Source organism: Nerophis ophidion, linkage group LG03 (genome assembly GCF_033978795.1).
Source record: "Nerophis ophidion isolate RoL-2023_Sa linkage group LG03, RoL_Noph_v1.0, whole genome shotgun sequence".
Taxonomy (NCBI): domain Eukaryota; kingdom Metazoa; phylum Chordata; class Actinopteri; order Syngnathiformes; family Syngnathidae; genus Nerophis; species Nerophis ophidion.
Window position 1 is genome coordinate 31,853,032 of NC_084613.1, and position 20,086 is coordinate 31,873,117.

The 20,086-nt window shown below is 44.4% G+C and overlaps 1 protein-coding gene across 4 annotated transcripts in view; it reads right to left on the reverse strand.

The window, feature by feature from the left end:
- heatr5a (HEAT repeat containing 5a) overlaps positions 1-20,086 on the reverse strand; it is a 51,123-nt gene that overhangs the window by 5,390 nt on the left and 25,647 nt on the right. For 2 of the 4 annotated variants that reach the window (XM_061894841.1, XM_061894843.1), the window contains exons 15-40: positions 19,103-19,272; positions 18,890-19,044; positions 18,713-18,818; positions 18,458-18,648; positions 16,778-16,937; positions 16,526-16,715; positions 16,288-16,457; positions 15,827-15,853; positions 9,659-9,803; positions 9,157-9,597; positions 8,908-9,086; positions 8,768-8,836; positions 8,529-8,708; positions 8,292-8,472; positions 6,484-6,591; positions 4,158-4,292; positions 3,965-4,092; positions 3,761-3,908; positions 3,524-3,697; positions 3,364-3,465; positions 3,209-3,295; positions 2,921-3,130; positions 2,441-2,586; positions 574-681; positions 401-503; positions 172-325 (exon numbers count right to left, since the gene is read on the reverse strand). In XM_061894841.1, the coding sequence (XP_061750825.1) occupies positions 172-325; positions 401-503; positions 574-681; positions 2,441-2,586; positions 2,921-3,130; positions 3,209-3,295; positions 3,364-3,465; positions 3,524-3,697; positions 3,761-3,908; positions 3,965-4,092; positions 4,158-4,292; positions 6,484-6,591; positions 8,292-8,472; positions 8,529-8,708; positions 8,768-8,836; positions 8,908-9,086; positions 9,157-9,597; positions 9,659-9,803; positions 15,827-15,853; positions 16,288-16,457; positions 16,526-16,715; positions 16,778-16,937; positions 18,458-18,648; positions 18,713-18,818; positions 18,890-19,044; positions 19,103-19,272 (3,967 nt within the window). The remainder of the gene's footprint in view (positions 1-171; positions 326-400; positions 504-573; positions 682-2,440; positions 2,587-2,920; positions 3,131-3,208; positions 3,296-3,363; positions 3,466-3,523; positions 3,698-3,760; positions 3,909-3,964; positions 4,093-4,157; positions 4,293-6,483; positions 6,592-8,291; positions 8,473-8,528; positions 8,709-8,767; positions 8,837-8,907; positions 9,087-9,156; positions 9,598-9,658; positions 9,804-15,826; positions 15,854-16,287; positions 16,458-16,525; positions 16,716-16,777; positions 16,938-18,457; positions 18,649-18,712; positions 18,819-18,889; positions 19,045-19,102; positions 19,273-20,086) is intronic. The other 2 variants (XM_061894845.1, XM_061894844.1) reach the window with 1 other exon arrangement.

Here is a 20,086-nt window from a genome sequence, read left to right on the forward strand (position 1 = left end):
AGTTTCACGTATTTCACAAATGCTAACTGTAATCATGTTAACATAGTACTGTGAGCATGCCAACTTTTTTAGCCTGTTTAGCTAAAAAATGTTGTGACTTGACACTATCTGGCCAGCGTGATAACTGTTAGCATTTCTGTCTCGCCAGCTTTCACACTAATCCAGTTTTACCTGAAGACATCCGAGTGCTGGGGTCCGAGGCGCATTAAGTCCTTGAGCGCCGCCCGGTGTAGCGAGCGAGACGCTGCGTCAGCGGAACACAGCGCGTTCTCATCCAGCAGGAAGGAGATGAGTAGAGGAAACAAAATGGCAACCAGCGGGGGACCTAAGGGTCACCCAGAGACATGTTAGGACCGAAAAACCCACGACCGCTTCTTTGAGATCATGCGGTCTCACTTACGCTGGGACTCTGGGGCCGCCTGCACCAGAACCTCCATGGCTCTCAGGCCCTCCAGAACCACCTGCAGATCTTCTGGACACCCAGGACGCCGCTTCTCCACCTTCTGGCCAGCAAGCGAGAAGAGCAGTAAGTCAAACTCTGGTCCTGACTGAGGGGCCAGTGAGGTGGTTTACCTGCAGAAACCGCATCAGTCCAGGTCCTAGGGCCCGGATGTAAGGGACACTCTGCTCCTGTGGGGCCCCGAACAGTGACGCCAGCAGCTGGAAACATCGAGTGGCCTCCTGAAGAACATCAGACTTTCATGGTGCTATATGTTTTGTGTGTATTTGTACTAATATTGTGTGTATTTGTACTAATATTGTGTATTTGTACACACATTGTGTACTTGTACTAATAGTGTGTGTGTTTGTACACATATTGTATTCGTACAATGTGTATTTGTACTAATATTGTGTGTACTTGTACTAATATTGTGTGTATTTGTACACAAAATGTGTGAATTTGTACTAACGTATACCTTGTGTATTTTTACTAACATATGTGGATTTGTACACATATTGTGTGTAATTGTACACGTGTATTTGTACACATTATGTGTGTATCTGTACTAACATATACCTGAAATACATCAAACTTTTATAGTGCTACACTCTGCTCACACCACACCTACTACCACCAAATACTATGCAGTTATCGTGTGAATTTGTAGTAACATTGTTTGTATACATATACCGTGTGTATTTGTACAAATATTGTGTACATTTGTACTAATATTTTGTGTGTATTTGTCAAAATACTAATCTTCCGTTTTAACTCAGTGCAGGTCATGTGATCTATGAATTTGGTACAGGTAATGTGATCTACAAACTCAGAGCAGACCAGCACTGAGTTAAACAACATGACCTCATTACTACTAACTCAATGCAGGTAATGTGATCTACTAACTCAATGCAGGTCATGTGATCTACAAACTAAATACAGGTCATATGATCTAACTCAATGCAGGTCATGTGATCTACCAACTTGATGCAGGTCATGTGATCAACTAACTGCACAGGTCATGTGATCTACTAACTTAACGTAGGTCATGTGACCTACTAACTCAATACAGATCATGTGACCTACTAACCCAGTGCAGGTCATGTGATTTACTAACTTGGTGCAGGTTATGTGATGAACTACCTCAACACAGGCCATGTGATCTAACTCAGTGCAGGTCATGTGATCTAACTTAGTACAGGCCATGTGATCTACTAACTAAACATAGGTCATGTGACCTACTAACTCAATACAGGACATGTGATCTACTAACTTAATGCAGGTCATCTGATCTACTAACTTGACACAGGTCATGTGATCCACTAACTTAGTGCAGGCAATGTGACCTGCTAACTCAATACAGGTCAAGTGATCTACTAACTCAGTGTAGGTCATGTGATCTACCAACTTGGGGCAAATTATGTGATCTACTAATTCGGTGCAGGTTATGTGATCAACTAACTCGACACAGGCCATGTGATCTATTAACTCAACACAGGACATGTGATCTACTAACTAAATACAGGTCATATGATCTAACTCAGTGCAGGTCATGTGATCTACTAACTTGAGACAGGTCATGTGATCCACTAACTTAGTGCAGGCCATGCCATCTACTAACTCAGTGCATGTCATGTGATCTAGTGTTTTACGTGGAAGTATGCCTGTGAGAGAAGGTTCAATAGGGATCAGGTACAGGACCTGATGCTTTGCAATGTTGACTTGAAGAACAAAGTGTCGCCAAAAACTAGATCAGGTGTTGTGAAACTTTTAGAGCCTGATAATTGTGTTGTTTTTTTTTTTAGAAAGGACTATGCCTCAGTCGGGTCACAGGCCAAGCAGTCCCCAAATTCCTTCCTAGCCTTGCTGGCCCAGAGACCGAGGCTATCAATAGCCCGGCACACAGCTGGCTTGTCAGCTGATTCCTTTGGGATCTTGTTTTGATGGAGGAGCTGCAGGGGGTGGTCTTGGGTGGTGTTTGGTGCAAAAACGGTCACTGACCCGCGGGTTCTTGGCGTCCATGCTACTGGAGAAGCGTTGCAGAGTGAGCGCGTGCAGGGGCTGCACCACACAAATACTTGGACCAGCTGATAGCAGGAAGACAGTCAGAAATGTGAGCAGGATGACACCATCCACACCGCTAGACCCTGAATGCAACACACACACACACACACGCACACACTAAATGCTAGCTTGATGCTAATTTACATGGCATTTGCTATAGACAGGCTACTATTAGCATCAGGGAATTTACATGACGATTTCAACACCTGAAAACTACATCTCAGATGTTACAATCAAACATCTGCTGTCTAATAAGCACAATACTTACAGTATAAACACTTTGTACGACGCAATATAACACATTCAGCTTCATGAGGAAAAACTACTGCCATCTAAGGTCTTGGACGTGCAACTGCATTGTAAATAAGACTCAAATGGAGTCCCAGTCTTCCTGGATGACTCCTGGAGTGTGTGTACCAGTGGTCCACAGGTCTAGGAGTGTGCCAAGAGCTGAGCGCAGCATCACTTTCCAAGCCCCGCCGCTCTTCTCCTGGCGACTCATAGAAGACGTCAACACTGTCTTCAGTGCTTGCAGAAGCGCCCGGACCACTTCCCAGGGTCCGCTCCTTGAGCCCACCTCCAGGCTCTCAGGCAAAGGGCACAAGTGTGCCTCTGTACGGTGGACTGCTAGCAGAAGACATGGTTACAGGACATGACAGGTCGGGTCAGGTCGGACGGACACCTTAAGGGGTCTGTGGCTGTTACCGGAGCGCGTGCCAGCGGGTGGGAGCGCTAACTCCCGCAGGACTCCCAACAGCAGGTAGAGGACGGTCGGCAGGATGGACACACTTCCTGCAGGACAAGCATCAGAGCGTTTGATTGGCTGCTCAGCATGGGGACATCATCAGCAAAGTGGTCACCTTCTGGCGAGCAGATGGACGGCAGCTGAGACAGGACACACACGGCAGACGCCAGCAGGTGACAATCACCGTCATCCAGACTCCACGGGGTACCGGCAGCATCTGGACACACCTTCACAGATCCTGTCACGGTTCACAGGTGAGAAGCGGCGTGCCTCACCTGTCTGTCGACTTCCCGACAGTTTGGGACTGAGTCTCGGGAGCTTGCGGACCAGCACGCAGAGGCAGATCTCCAACGCTCCAAAGACCAGCGAGCGTCCGGGTATCAGACCGCCCGTGTCCCTCCCCTCCCCAAACTCTGGCACAGTCTCCTTCTCGGAGGCGCCGTCATCCACTGAGGAACAAGACTGTCTGAATGAGGTTTTCTAGAAGGACACACTCATGGAGGAGGTCTCACCTTCTGCACTGTGTCGCTTTTCTCGGACGTGCTCCTGAGTGGACGTCACGATCTGACTCAGCAAGTCCAACATGGAAGCCTGGATGGCCACCGACTCTCTGGTGACCATCAGCCTATGGAGCACGCAGAGCAGCTCCACGCTCAGAACCTACACAAGGTCCGACTGAGAGCAGGTTCTTGTGTGTGGATGAAGGTGTGTCCTACCTGGTCTCTGGCCACCGTGGCTCGAGTCCAGGGCACGTCCAGCAGCGTCTGCAGCCCTTGCAAACAGGAAGCAATGTTCTCCGTCTGCTCCTCGGAGTGAGGAGAACACAGGAAGTGCACGCTGAGACCTGACACACATAGGCAATGTGAGCAGGGACAATAAAGGTTTCCGTCAAAGTCCTGCCACGTTTACCCAGGATGAGGTGCAGGCGCTCCATGTTGATGTCCTCCGCACTCTTGGCCCTGCCCAACGAGCCGCTGTGGCCCATGGAGGTGGGCGTGACAGGTCTGGACAGGTTAGCGGGGCCGTCGTCAGAAATCACGAAACCTGGAACACACCAGACACGCATGTACTACTTGTCCCTTTGGAGGAAGACAAGGAGTATGAGGACGAGGAGCAGCAGGGGAGGGGGACGGGAAGAGGAGAAGGAGGATGGGGTGAGAAGAATGGGAGAAGAAGGAGGAGGATGGGAGGAGAAGGAGGAAGATGGGGAGGAGAAAGAGGAGGGTGGGAGAAGAAGGAGGAGTGGGTGGAGGAGAAGAAACAAGAGAAAGAGGAGGAGGAGAAGAAGAAGGAGGAGGATGGGGTGAAGAATGAGGAGGATGGGAGGACAAGAAGGAGGAGAAGGATGGGGAGAACAGAAAGACAAAGAGAAGGAGAATGGGAGATGAAGAAGGATGATGGGAGGTGAAGGAGAAAGAGGAGGGGAGAAAGAGGAGGTCGGGGTGGAGAAGAATAAGAAGGATGAGAGGACAACAATAAAGACAAGGAGGAGGATGTGGTGGAGAAGAAGAAGGATGGGAGGACAAGAAGAAGGAGTAGGATGATGGGACATGAAGAAAGAGGAGGAAGATGGGGAGAAGAACGAGAAAAAGGAGGATGGGAGGTGAAGGAGAAGGAGGAGGATGGGGAGGAGAAGGAGAAAGAGGAGGGGATAGGAGGAGAAGAAAAAAGAGGAGGAGGAGAAGGAGGAGGATGGGGGGAGAAGGAGAAAGAGGAGGGGGTGGGAAGAGAAGAAAAAAGAGGAGGAGGATGGGAGGAGGAAAAGAAGGAGGAGGATGGGGTAGAGAGGAAAAAGGAGAAGGATGAGATGACAAGAATAAAGAGGAGGGGGAGGAGGATGGGAGGTGAAGAAGGAAGATGGGAGGTGAATAAAAAGGAGGAGGGTGGAGTGGGGTGGAGGAGAAGAAGAAGAAAGAGGAAGATGCGAGGAGAAGAAGGGGGAAGAGGAGGAGCAGAATGGGAGGAGGAGGAGGATGGGACGAGAAGATAGATAGATAGATAAATAGATTATCTATCTATCTGACGGATGGAGAGATAATAGCAGTGTACAGAAATGAGATCGAATTTAAAAAGTAAGCAATGATGGTGTAAAAGGAAATAAAATACAAAATATTACAATAAAAATAAAACGGAGGAGGGGGAGTAGGAGAAGAAAAAAGGGATGGGGTAGAGAAGAAGAAGGATGAGAGGACAAAAATAAAGAGAAAAAGGAGGAGTAGGAGGATGGGGAGACAAATGGGAAAGAGAAGGAGGATGGAGAGGAGGATGGGGAGGAAAAGGAGGGGAGGAGAAAGAAGGAGAGGGAGGAGAATGACGATGGGGTGGAGAAGAAGAGGAAGAAGGAGGGGGAGGAAGAAGAAGGGGGTGGGGAAGAAGAGGAAGAGGGAGGAGAAAAAGCAGAGGGAGGGGGGAGGAGAAGGAGGATGGGTTGGAGAAGAAGAGGAAGGAGGACGAGGATAAGGAGTAGGAAGAGGATGGGGTGGAGAAGAAGAGGAAAAGGAGGATGGGGTGGAGAAAAAGAGGAAGAAGGAGGAGAAGGATGGGAGCAGAAGAAGAGGGGTTGGGTAGAGAAGAAGAGGAAGGAGGAGGAGAAGGGTGGGAGGAGAAGAGGGAGGAGGGGGATGGGTAGAGAAGAAGAGGAAGAAGGATGATGGGAGGAGGAAGAGGGGAATGGGTAGATAGGAGGGTGGATAGGAGGAAAAGGAGGATAGGAGAATAAGAAGGGGGAAGATGGGGACAAGAAGGAGGAGGATGGGAGAAGAAGAAAGAAGAGGATGGGAGAAGGAGGAGATGAATGGGAGGAGAATAAGAAGGAAAAGGAGGAGGATGATGGGAGGAGAAGGAGCGGAAGATAGGGAGGAGAAAGAGGAAAATAGGATGATGGGGAGGAGAAGAAGAAGGAGGACGACGATGGGAGGAGAAAAAGGAGGAGGATCGGAGGAGAAAAAGAAGAAGGATGGGAGGAGAAGGAGGATGACGATGGGGAATAGAAGAAAAAAAGAGAAAAATGAGAAGGAAGAGAATGGGAGGAGAAGGAGGAGGGGGATGGGGAGTAAAAGAAAGAGGAAATTGGGAGGAGGAGGAGGAGGATGGGGTGGCGAAGAAGAAAAAAAGAGGATGGGAGAATAAGGAGGAGGAGGATGGGAGAAGAAGAGGAAGGAGGATTGGGAGGCGAACAAAAAGTAGGAGGAGTATGGGAGGATAAGATGGAGGATGATGAGGGGGAAGAGCCGACCTATGCTTTGGAGCCAGAGTGAGGTGGCGTGCAAGATGGGAGCCCACGAGGAAGAGAAGTGAGTCCTGGTCTGGTTGGCTGTTTGTGAAGAGTAGAAGGAACCTTCTGCTGATACACAATTACATGTGACATATACATTATATCACTCACATCTATACTGTGTGATATCCTTCACTAGACCTATGTACATCATATCACTCACTACATCTATATCTACATATCACTGACTAGATTTATATTGTATATGACACATGATATCACTCACTACATCCTGTATATCCTATATCTATGATATATAGAATAGTATATAATATATATATATACACATATACAAACTATATAACTATATAGTCCAGGGGTCCCCAAACTTTTTGACCCGGGGGCCGCATTGAGTTAAAATAATTTGATATCATATATATATATATATATATATATATATATATATATATATATATATATATATATATATATATAGTCACAGTCATAGACTAATGCAGGCTGTGTCACAGTTAAGTCCTACACCCAATTCGAATAGTAGCGTCAGTAGTTGTGGCAGTCACAAAGGTCATCATACATATATATATATATATATATATATATATATATATATATATATATATATATATATATATATATATATATATATATATATATATATATATATATATATATATATATGATATCACGTCATCGATTGGAAAATACATTTTTAGACAATGTGATTTGCCTGAGCGGCTAGGAGACTCAGAGTAACAAGTAACAAGCGGTAGAAAATGGATTAGAAAGGACAGATTTTTAAAAAATATAAATAAAAAAAACAAAAAATGAAATTATCTTGGGACTTCCCACGGGCCAGATCTCGAACGCTGGCAGGCCGGATCTGGCCCGCGGGCCGTAGTTTGGGGACCACTGATATAGTCGATAGCTTAGCATGTTTACCTTTTGTAAATGACTTTTGTAAAATAGAAGCAATTGTGTGCTTTTTGGAGGTAATTTAGATGTTTACTGGCTGTCTAGCTTTGCAGAAGTAAATACTGTGCTTGTATCGCACATGATATCATACACATGTAACACGCTGCAGGACTGCCTGTATGGCACATGATATCAAATACAAGTAAACATGCTGCAGATCTGCTTGTATCACACATCATATCACAGACAAACACTCTCCAGGACTGCTTGCATCGCACATGATCTCACACAAGTAAACACACTGAAGGACTGCTTGTATCGTACATGATGTCACACACAAGTAAACACGCTGCAGGACTGCTTGAATCGCACATATCACACTCAAGTAAACACTCTGCAGGACTGCTTGTATTGTCGATGATATTACTCACAAATTAAATACACTGCAGGACTGCGTGTACCGCACATGATATCACACACAAGTAACGTGCCGCAAGACCATTTGAATCGCACAGGATATCACACAAGTAAACACTCTCCAGGACTGCTTGTATCGCACATGATATCACACAAGTAAATACGCTGCAGTACTGCTTGTATCGTATATGATATCACACAAGTAAATGTGTTGCAGGACTGACTACCTGTTTCGCACATGACATCACACACAAGTAAAAACTCTGCAGGAATGCTCGTATCGCGCATGATATTACACTAAAGTAAATACGTTGCAGGACTACCCATATTGCACATGATATCACACACAAGTATTCGCGCTGTAGGACTGTTTGTATCGTACATGATATCACACATTTGACAAGTAAACTTGTATAATCTGGGGCGATATTAATATGGAATGGGGACAATTGAAAGTGCGTGCAGTGAAAGCGTCCAACCTGTATCAGACACGTATTCCCGCGGGAGCATCAAGGCACTGCAGTCCTGCAGCGCCGCCAACCACAGGCGGCTCAACTTGGCCAAGTCGGCTTGGACCAGTGCCAGCAGGCTTGGCCCTCCGGAATTGGTCCTACCCGGACCTGTCTCCTGTCCACTCCTGCGGACGGCCACAATGTAGACCTGACAGGAGCACAGGTCAGGTGCGGGACAATACAAAAGACATGACGTGGCATCACCTGTGCCCAGGCCTTGAGGACAGCCAGGGTTTCCATGGTAACGGTGGCCTCGTTGTACACCTGACTGCACAGGTCGCTGCCTGTCTGGACCTTGGCCAAGGAGCTGGCCAGGAGCTGATGGACGCGCCTGAGGTCACGGTGCTCACTGACTACGCCGCTTGCTATCCAGGTGCTGCAGACCTGCAGCGGGTCAAAGGTCAGGTACGGAAAGCCTAGCTGCTGAGCAGGTTGGTGATCACCTGACAGGCCTTGGCTGTGACATCAGGAGGCGCGTCAGGACCGAAGGCTGGTCTGAGAGCAGCTCCCACCTACACACACACACACACACCTGCATTAGTTCCCTTTGTCACATAGCCGACTGGTTCCGCACGCTACTTACGTTGGCCTGGTACTGCTCTAGGATCACGTGACCGGGGAACTCGGGTTCCGGGATGGCCGAGAACTGTTGGATGATGACCAGCAGGGCGTGCAGGCCTGCCAGTCGCAGCTGGTCACTGTGGTCCGTCGCCGCCATGAACGCCATGCGGACCAGGTCTCCCAGGTGAAGGACCAGGAAGTCTGAGGGGACAAAGACGCGTGGTGAAGAGAGTCCACAGACCAGACAATGCCAACAAGGCGGCGGTCCTACCCGTGGATGCGTTGGCGCGGCGTTCCTGAGCCAGTGCCAAGTCAAAGTGGGCGGGATCGTCCTCCTGGCACTGCACCATGATACGACACACACACTCCATGGCAAAGCGGCGCGTGGACCAGCGCAGCGCTTTGAAAGGGCCGGCAGACTCCGGTCGGGCGCTGAAGACGGACGAGTCGTCGTCCTGGACGGGGTCCACCTCCTCCTCGTCTCCGCCTGCCCCAGACAGAGTGCCCCGGTCTGCAAGAGTGCACGAGTTGTTTGATGCCGACAGGACGTCCTTGCAGAGCTTGAGCCAGTGTGCCAGCCGGCCGCTGGTGGCACTGGATGTCATCATGTGGACCAGAGTCTCCCTAATGTCCCTCTGGAGCCCTGGATCCGACTCCTGGTCCAGCAGAGAGACGAGCGCCCCTTCCAGGCCCACCTCCTTGATGGTCACGTCTGCAGGGACACACCATGTTGATGCTGCGGAAAACAAGGATTGTGTGTATGTGTGTCTCACCCAGGTGTGTGTTGCTTGGTCTCTGCTGTTCTTTCACCTGCGTCACAGCCAGCTCACACACCTGCAGCGCCTCTCGCTGGACCAGCTGCCTCAGACAGGACACCACCGCCCGCCGCAGACTCACACGGGAGCTGCACAGGTTGGCCTGACACAGGACACAAACACGCACATCAGACTGTCCTCGTGAGGACCGACACTTCACACACCCCAGTCTGTAGAGAAGACCTCCACAGGACCATTTGGAGTAGTGGGGTCTCCATTTTCATGGTTCCACCAGGGGAGACATACACTCACATACACACAGGACTAAGTGTGTGGCAGTGATCAGAGGATTGAGTGCATTCTTTCGCACATAGTGTTAGTGTGTCATGACCAATTTTCCCTCCAATTTTTCATATGTGTGAGCAAACGCCAAAACTCCTTGAGCATTCAGTGGCGCACATGTGAGCGACGGCAGACGTGCACAATGTTATGCGCTAATCTTTTTATTCGGTTTTGTGTGCAGCCTAGATTTGCCGCGTGAGCAGTGTGCAATTGCACAACCCCGTACCTTAGTGCAGTGGTTCTCAACCTTTTTTCAGTGATGTACCCCCTGTGAACATTTTTTTGATTCAAGTACCCCCTAATCAGAGCAAATCATTTTTGGTTGAAAAAAATGGATATAGAAGTAAAATATAACACTATGTCATCAGTTTCTGATTTGTTAAATTGTATAACAGTGCAAAATATTGCTCACTTGTAGTGGTCTTTCTTTAACTATTTGGAAAAAAAGATACAAAAATAACTAAAAACTAAAAAGAGCTAATGCAACGAAAGTTCGTTCTTATTTGTACTGTATAGTTCGAATTTGAATGACAATAAAAAGGAAGTCTAAATCAAATTTTAAAAGTTAAAAAAAATTGCAACTTCTTTTCAACATTTTGTTAAAAAAATGCAACTTCCTTTATTTTTTTTATTATTTTAATAGTTACAAAAATGCAACTTCCTTTAAAAATATTATTCTAAATAGTTAAAATGCATCTTCCTTTATTTTATTATTTTAATAGTTAAGAAAAGCAACTTCCATTTATTTTGTTTGAATAGTTTAAAAAAACACAGTGTTTTAAATATTTTTTTATTTTAATAGTTAAAAAAACCAACTTCCTTTAAATATTTTATTATTTTACTAGTATAAAAAAAGCAAATTCCTTTATTTTATTATGTAAAAGATGCACCTTCTTTTATTTTATTATTGTAGTATTTAAAAAAATGCAACTTCCTTCAAATGTTTTATTATTTTAATAGTTAAAAAAAATGCAACATCCTTTATTTATTTTATCATTTTAGTAGTTTAAAATGCAGCTTCCTTTATATATTTTATCATTTTATTAGGTAAAAAATGCAACTTGCTTTATTCATTTTAATATATTAATTGTTAAAAAAATGCAGCTGCTACCTTTATTGTATTACTTTAACAGTTAAAAAATGCAACGTCCTTTATTTTATTATTTCAATAGTTTAAAAAATGCAACTTCCTTTAAATATTTTATTATTTTAATAGTTAAAAAATGCAACTTCCTTTCAATATGTTATTATTTTAATAGTTAAAAAAAATTCAACTTCCTTTATTTATTTTATTATTTTAATAGTTAAAAAATGTAACTTCCTTTATTTTACTATTTTAGTAGTTAAAAAAAATGCAACTTCCTTTAAATATTTTATTATTTTAATGGCTAAAAATGCAACTACCTTTATTTTATTATTTTAATAGTTAAATAGATGCAACTTCCTTTATTTATTTTATTAATTGAATAGTCTAAAAAATGCAACTTCCCTTACATATTTTATTATTTTGTTAAAAAATATGCCGCTTCCTTTATTTATTTTATTACTTAAAAAAGCAACTTCCTTTATTTTATTATTTTAATAGTTAAAAAAAATGCAACTTCCTTTAAATATTAAAAATAAAGCAACTTCTTTTAAATATTTAATAATTTTAATGGTTAAAATATTGCAACTTCCTTTAAGTATTTTATTATTTTAATAGTTTAAAAATGCAACTTCCTTTATTTATTTTATTAGTTTAAAAATGCAGCTTCCTTTACAAACCCCGTTTCCATATGAGTTGGGAAATTGTGTTAGATGTAATTATAAACAGAATACAATGATTTGCAAATAATTTTCAACACATATTTAGTTAAATATGCTACAAAGACCACATATTTGATGTTCATACTGATAAAGATTTTTTTTGTTGTTGCAAATAATCATTAACTTTAGAATTTGATGCCATCAACACGTGACAAAGAAGTTGGGAAAGGTTGCTATAAATACTGATAAAGTTGAGGAATGCTCATCAAACCCTTATTAGGAACATCCCACAGGTGTGCAGGCTAATTGGGAACAGGTGGACGCCATGATTGGGTATAAAAACAGCTTCCCAAAAAATGCTCAGTCTTTCACACGACAGGATGGGGCAAGGTACACTCCTTTGTCCACAGCTGTGTGAGCAAATAGTCAAGCAGTTTGAGAACAACGTTTCTTAAATTTAGGGATTTTAACATCTACGGTCCATAACATCATCAGAAGGTTCAGAGAATCTGGAGAAATCACTCCTCGTAAGCGGCCTGGCCGGAAACCAACACTGAATGACCATGACCTTTAATCCATCAGACGGCACTGTATCAAAAACCGACATCAATCTCTTAAGGATATCACCACATGGGCTCGGGAAAACTTCAGAAAACCACTGTCACTAAATACCGTTCGTCGCTACATCTGTAAGTGTAAGTTAAAGCTCTACTATGCAAAGCGAAAGCCATTTATCAACAACATCCAGAAACGGCGCTGGCTTCTCTGGGCCCGAAATCATCTAATGTGAACTGATGCAAAGTGGAAAAGGGTTCTGTGGTCTGACAAGTCCACATTTCAAATTGTTTTTGGAAATATTCGACATTGTGTCATCCGGATCAAAGGGATCAAAGACTGTTATCGACGCAAAGTTCAAAAGTCAGCATCTGTGATGGTATGGGGGTGCATTAGTGACCAAGGCATGGGTAATTTACACATCTGTAAAGGCACCATTAATGCTGAAAGGTACATACAGGTTTTGGAACAACATATGCTGCCATCTAAGCGCCGTCTTTTTCATGGACGCCCCTGCTTGTTTCAGCAAGACAATGCCAAGCCACATTCAGCACGTGTTACAACAGCGTGGCTTCGTAAAATAAGAGTGCGGGTACTTTCCTGGCGCGCCTTCAGTTCAGACCCGTGTGGCGCATTATGAAGTGTAAAATACGACAGCTGAGACCCCGGACTGTTGAACGACTGAAGCTCTACATAAAACAAGAATGGGAAAGAATTCCACTTTCAAAGCTTCAACAAATAGTTTCCTCAGTTCCCAAACGTTTATTGAGTGTTGTTAAAAGAAAATGTGATTCAACACAGTGGTGAACATGCCCTTTCCCAACTACTTTGGCACATGTTGCAGCCATGAAATTCTAAGTTAATTATTATTTAAAAAAAAACAAAGTTTATGACTTTGAACTTTAAATATCTTGTCTTTGTAGTGTATTCAATTGAATATGGGTTGAAAAGGATTTGCAAATCATTGTATTCCGTTTATATTTACAGCTAACACAAGTTCCCAACTCATATGGAAACAGGGTTTGTATTTATTTTATTATTTTAATAGATAAAAATGCAACTTCCTTTATTCATTTTATTATCTTAATAGTTTAAAAAAATGCAGCTTCCTTTATTGTATTAGTGTAATGGTTAAAAAAAATGCAACTTCCTCTAAATATTTTATTATTTTAATTGTTTAGAAAATACAGTTTCCTTTATTACTTTATTATTTTAATAGTTAAAAAATGCAGCTTCCTTTATTTGTTAGATCATTTCAATATTTGAAAAAATGCAACTTCCTTTAAATATGTTATATTTTTGATAGCTAAAAAATGCAACTTCCTTTATTTATTTTAATAGTTTAACAAATGCAGCTTTCTTTATTTACTTTATTATTTTTAATAGGTTAAAAAAATGCAGCATTCTTTATTTTATTATTTTAATAGTTAAAAAAAAATGCAGCTTCCTTTATTTTTTAATTTAAAAAAAGCCGCCTCTTTATATATTGATTTTTATTAATTAATTGCGTGAGTTAGTTGTGTATTGTACTTGGCACAGAGTGAGTTGCGTGAGGTAGCCTGTTGTGCTTGGCACATAGTTAGTTTTGTGTTGTACTTAACATAGTTAGTTGTGTGAGTTAGTTGTGTGTTGTGCTTGGCACAGAGTGAGTTGCGTGAGTTAGTTGCATGTTGTACTTGGCACAAAGTTATTTGCATGTTTTACTTGGCACGGAATAAGTTTCGTGAGTTAGTTGTGTGTTGTGCTTGGCAGAGTGAGTTGCATGACTGAGTTGTTTGTTGTAAAGATGCGTGGATCGCGGACACAACCGCGGGGTCCGCGGATAAACCGCGGGTCGGGTGGGTGACATGACGAAAAAAATAGATTTTAAATAGATTCGGGCGGGTGACGGTTGAACCAATTCGGAAATATATATACATAGTTAAATGTTGTTACCCACATACGAAAAACGAGCAGCACCCTTTGAAACAGTAAATTATTCATCAGGCACTGCAGCACAACACAATACAACAATTACCAGCAACAAGTGCCGCAAGTGAGCGCTCCTTCAGCGCAGCAGGGCGCATTTTAGAGGCCAGGCGCTCTCGCCTGAATCCTGGCACAGTAGATGCTATTTTATTCCTGCATGCTAAGAAAAAAAAAGTAAGTAGACATACGGTTGGATATGTTAAACGAATTAGTCTACGTTACCTAAACCAAATAAGCCCATGTCTAACCTATATTGAGTTCGGTCAGCTGAATAATTTTGATGGTTACGTGTTGTTTGGGCGCACTACAATGCAAAGGAATTAAGGCAATTGCGTTGTTTATTGTGTTTTTTTTTCTATTCGAAACATACTACTGTGTGTTAATTATTTGGCCTCGCTTTCAAGTGAAGCGCATCTCCGATTGGCTACACTGTAAGGCCATAGCCTGCTTTGTTTGTCGCGACCGTCTATTTTCATTATAATTCAAGTTTGATGATAAAGTGCAGTCTGATGGGTTTGATTTTCCCCCTTCAGCTATCTGCCTTGGCCAATAAGTTGCAAGTAATTTACTATTATTATTTATTAAATTTATTTTAGTTTCAATAGGGATGACATACATATGTGATTGTATAATTTAAGTTTGTGCGCGTGATTGACAGCCTTAGGCTTATGAGGCCCATCATTTATTTATTTTTTTATTTCAACTTAAAAACGTATGAGCCTATCCCTATGCCTACAACATAGGCTATGTGTTTATCTTTATTTTCCTGCCTGTCGTTGACAATGGAGATTGTCTGATATTTTGTCATGGCTGCAGATCAATCAAACAAGGTTCATCTTTGTCGCGAAATTGTTCACGGTTTCACTGTGCACCCCGCCCTCCCTCGTCCCTATTTGAGCGTTATAACGTTAACAAGTTAATATTCATTGAAATAAATTCAGAATTTTTTTTTACCTAACAAAAATATAGGCCTATTCTTTCTAAAACATTTTTTTAACTTCTTAAAAGCATCGTTCTGCTTGCTGCAACTGCGCACACAAGGTGTGAGGAACGCACTCCTGATCTGAGGGCATTGGCAACAATAGTCAACACTTTCTTAATGTAAATGACAATATTATTATAATAATGATAAATAATATCATCACGCATTGAATGTCTCTGCTGCATTGGATCAGGCTCCTTTCTTTAACAGGCAAAAGCTTTATAACCTCACTAATGCCTAGCATCGTCTACATTAGATATATAACATTGGGCGGGTGGCGGGCGGGTGTGGTTTTGATTAAATGTTGGTTCGGGTGGATAACGACTTTTGTGATGCAGTTGCGGATTAAATTATTGCCTATCCGCTCATCTCTAGTGTGTTGTACTCGGCACAGAGTTAGTTGTGTGAGTGAATTGCATGTTGTACTTTGCACAGAGTGAGTTGTGTAAGTGATTGTGTGTTGTACTTAGCTCAGAGTGAGTTGCGTGAGTGAGTTGCGTGTTGTACTTGGCACAGAGTGTGTTGCGTGAGTTAGTTGTGTGCTGTGCTTGGCACAGAGTTAGTTGCATGTTTTGCACCAAAGTCTGACCTACCAACACAGAGTATTCCAGCAAGAGCTCCTGTAAGACACCACACAGGCTTTTTTAACACACGGAAGTCATGTTTCCATGGTGACACCATGATTTTAGTTGAGTTTTTAAATGCACAGTATTTCTTCAAGGTGCACAAACAAAAATCAAATCAATTCGTACCCGAATCACGATTCCTATTTATCCCAATTTTGAAAGGATTGAGAGTTTTTAAAAATCTATTATTACATTTTCTTAAATAAATGTTTTACCCCATCCAAAAAGATTTCTAAACATTTATTTTTTTTCAGCCATCCTAGGGGTGCACAAAAAAAATCAATCAATTCTTATTCATCCTGATTCTAAATCGATTCCTAATTTTCAAAAAGGGATTTAGCAAAACAAATTAAAAAAACTTTTTTTTTAAATTTCCATCCATCCATTTCCTACCGTGTGCGTGTGTGTGTGTGTGTGCGCATGCTCACACAGAGTACAGGGACCAGGCCGACCAGGTGAAGATATTGCGGGCAGAACATATGCAGCTGCTGCAGGCAGGAGATTGCGGAGGCTTGAACCAGGCAGTGGGGCGTGGCCTGCATGGCGCTACAGCCCAGCATGCAACTGGAGCGTAACGCCGTCACGGCGGGCCCCTCCCCTGTCACAACGCGGCGACAACAACGTCACGTTCCTGCACGTGGCGTGGGTGGGCAGGGTGTGTCCTACCTTGCAGGTCGGGGCCCAGGCACGTGATGAGGGCGTGCAAGCAGCGACCCAGGCTGCCATGAACCTCGGGGTGGGTGGGCGGAGCCAAGAGCAAGAGGCGCAGCACCAGCGCAAATGTCGGGTCGGCGTGGGCGTGGTACAGGCCACACGACAGGTCCACCACCAGGGCCAGACTGTGTAGGGACCAGGTCTAGAACAAACACTTGGTTTGCCATGACAACGTCACGTGACGCACACAGTGTGAATGCATACCTGAACCTCAGGCGACGTGCCGTCCTGACTCAGAGTGAAGAGCACTCCCAAACACGTAGACAGATGTTGGGGTGAGCTGATGCCACCCACGTAGCGATGCAGGGCCCCTAGAGCCAGAGCGCAGCCACTGCGGGACGCGCCATCTCGAGCCGTCTTCAGCCTAGATACAAAACATGGACATGAACTACACGTCCACACACGCATCGCCGTCACATATACACACGCGCCACCGTCACATTCACACACGTGGCGCCGTCATTTAGACACGCGGCGCCGTCATATAGACACGCAGCGCCGCCGTCACATCCACACGCGCCGCCGTCAAATACACACGCGCCACCATCAAATCCACACGCGCCACCGTCACATCCAAACGCACCGCGTCACTAAGACACACGCCGCCGTCACTTAGACATATACCGCCGTCACTTAGACACGCGCCGCCGTCACTTACACGCGCCACCGTCACGTAGACACGCGCCGCCGTCCCTTAGACACGAGACGCCGTCATTTAGACACGCGCCGCCGTGATGTCCACACAAGCCGCCGTCACATCCACACGGGCCACCGTCACATCCACACAAGCCACAGTCACATCCACACGCGCCACATCCACACGTTGCATCACTTAGACACACACCGCCGTCACTTAGACATATACCGCCGTCATTTAGACATGCGCCACCATCACATTCACACAAGTCACCGTCACATCCAGACGCGCCAGTGTCACATCCAGACGCGCCGTGTCACTTAGACACACGCCGTCGTCACTTAGACACACGCCGCCGTCACTTAGACACACGCCGCCGTCACTTAGACACGCGCCACCATCATATCCATACGCGCCGCCGTCACATCCACACGCGCCGCCGTCACATCCACACGTGCCGCCGTCTCATCCACACGTGCCACCGTCACATCCACACGTTCCACCGTCACATCCACACGTGCCATCGTCACATCCACGCGCCACATCCACACACGTTGCGTCATCTGGACACACGCCACTGTCACATCCACACGCGCCACCATCACATCCACACGCGCCGCCGTCACATCCACACGCGCCGCCGTCACTTCCACACGCGCCGCCGTCACTTCCACACGCGCCGCCGTCACATCCACACGTGCCGCCGTCACATCCACACGTGCCGCCGTCTCATCCCCACGTGCCGCCGTCACATGCACACGTGCCACCGTCACATCCAAACGTGCCACCGTCACATCCACACGTGCCATCGTCACATCCACACGAGCCACAGTCACATCCACATCCACACACGTTGCGTCATCTAGACACACGCCACTGTCACTTCCACACGTCGCACCATCACAGCCACACAGGTCGTGTCACAGCCCCACACACGATGTGTCACAGCCCCACACGTCGCGGCCCCACACACGTCGCGTCACAGCCACCCCGCTATGTCGAATCCACACACGTCACGTCCTTTAGACACAAGCCACAGTCACTTAGACACACGCCACCGTCACTTAGACATACGCCACCGCCAGGTCGACATGCACCACCGTCACATTACTTTTTTTCATGTTTGTTATTGTAGTAATAACATGCTTGTTAAAGTCTGGGATTTTGGTGATTGCTGAACTTTTGTGAGGGCACCAAATGGACTTGTGTGTGCGAGTTTCTGGTGACGTCCATGAAGGACCTCCCACCTGTCCAAGCAGAGCAGTGAGACGGAGACTGTGAAGCCGGCATCTCCGACCACATGCACGAGACGGGCCAGCCCCTCGGCCGCCACACACCGTAGAAGAGGACTGGGGCTGTCCAGCGCCCCCATCAGGAGGGACACTACGGGCAGGCGAGCCTCCTCCGGGCCCAGAAGGCTGTGGCTGCTGGGCGGGTGCTGAGGGAGCAATGAGGGTTTGGCAGCTAGAGTGGAGGCACAGTGATGAAAACAGGTGTCATACCCTAAGCACACTACAGAGGGCAGCACAGACGTGGGTCTGGACCGTCTTCTGCCGTTGGCCTTTCAGCTGCTTAAAGGTCTCCAGAAAGTGTTCCAGGATCTTGGCTCTGGAACACAAAGTCATGAAGAGATGAAGCAGCAGTTCCAGGACAAAGTCACCTGCGTCGTGGTCCCAGACTTCTGAGCGGAGATGATGTGAGGGAAGACCAGTCCAAAGAGGTGTGCAGCGGCACCGGTCAGGGCAGCGGCGGGAGGGAGCGGCGAGGGCGCTTGGTGGCCCCTCTCACACACGGCAAAAGGGTCATTGTCCAGCGAGCCGGTGGACACATACACCTGCGACACGCCATCACATCATCAAAGGCTCCACCTGAGGTCACACCTGACAAGTCACCTGCTCCTCAATATGTGTGTGCTGGCCATCAAGGGGGGCGGGGCCCAGCAGCAGCGCGTCGTCATGGTGACAGAAGCGCAGTAGAAAGGCGAGCTCTGAGCAGGGCTGGCTGAGGTTCTCCTGGGCCAGAAGGTTCCACACCAGCTGGTTCATCAGCAAACCAAAACTCTCTGACAAACACAAACACACCTTTCTTTATTTATACACGCATTCATTTCTTGTTGGAGTTAGGAACAATACATTTATTTTTGGCATTCATAAAACCCCTTCCTTTATTTTACCATGCATTAATTTCTTCTTGGAGTTAAAGAATACATTTCTTTTTGTCATTTCAAAAACACATTCCTTTATTTTTTTATTTTTACATTTTTCAATAATAAAAAATGCAGCTTTCTTTATTTTTTATAATTAATCAAACAGCTTTCTTTTTCTATTATTTAAAAAAAAATCATCATTACTTTATTTATTAGAAAAAAATGTAACTTCCTTTTTCTATTTTTTAAATTTAAAAAAATAATCTATTTTAAAAAAAACAGCTTCATTTGTTATGTTTTATCATATTTTTATTTGTTTCGTTTTATTTTATTTTTTTTTAATAAAAATTTAGTTTCCCTTATGTATTTTCAATTAAAACACAGCTTGCTTTATCCATGCATTCATTACTTTGTGGACTTAAAAAATTAAAAAAGGTATTTTCATTTATTCTTGTCATTTCAACGCACATCCTTTATTTTTTATGTTTATATTTTTCATTATCAAAAAGGTATTAATGAAATGTGTATTTTTTATTTCTTTATTACTTTTATAATTAATGAAACAGTTTCTTTTAATATTATTTTTTTTAAATTCATCATTCTTTATTTAAAAAAAATGTAGCTTCCTTTTTTTTCCCTCAATTAAAAAAAAGCATCTTCTGCTGTTTATTTTATTAAGAAATAAAAAACAGCTTCATTTATTATTTTTATTATATTTTTTTAAATTTCC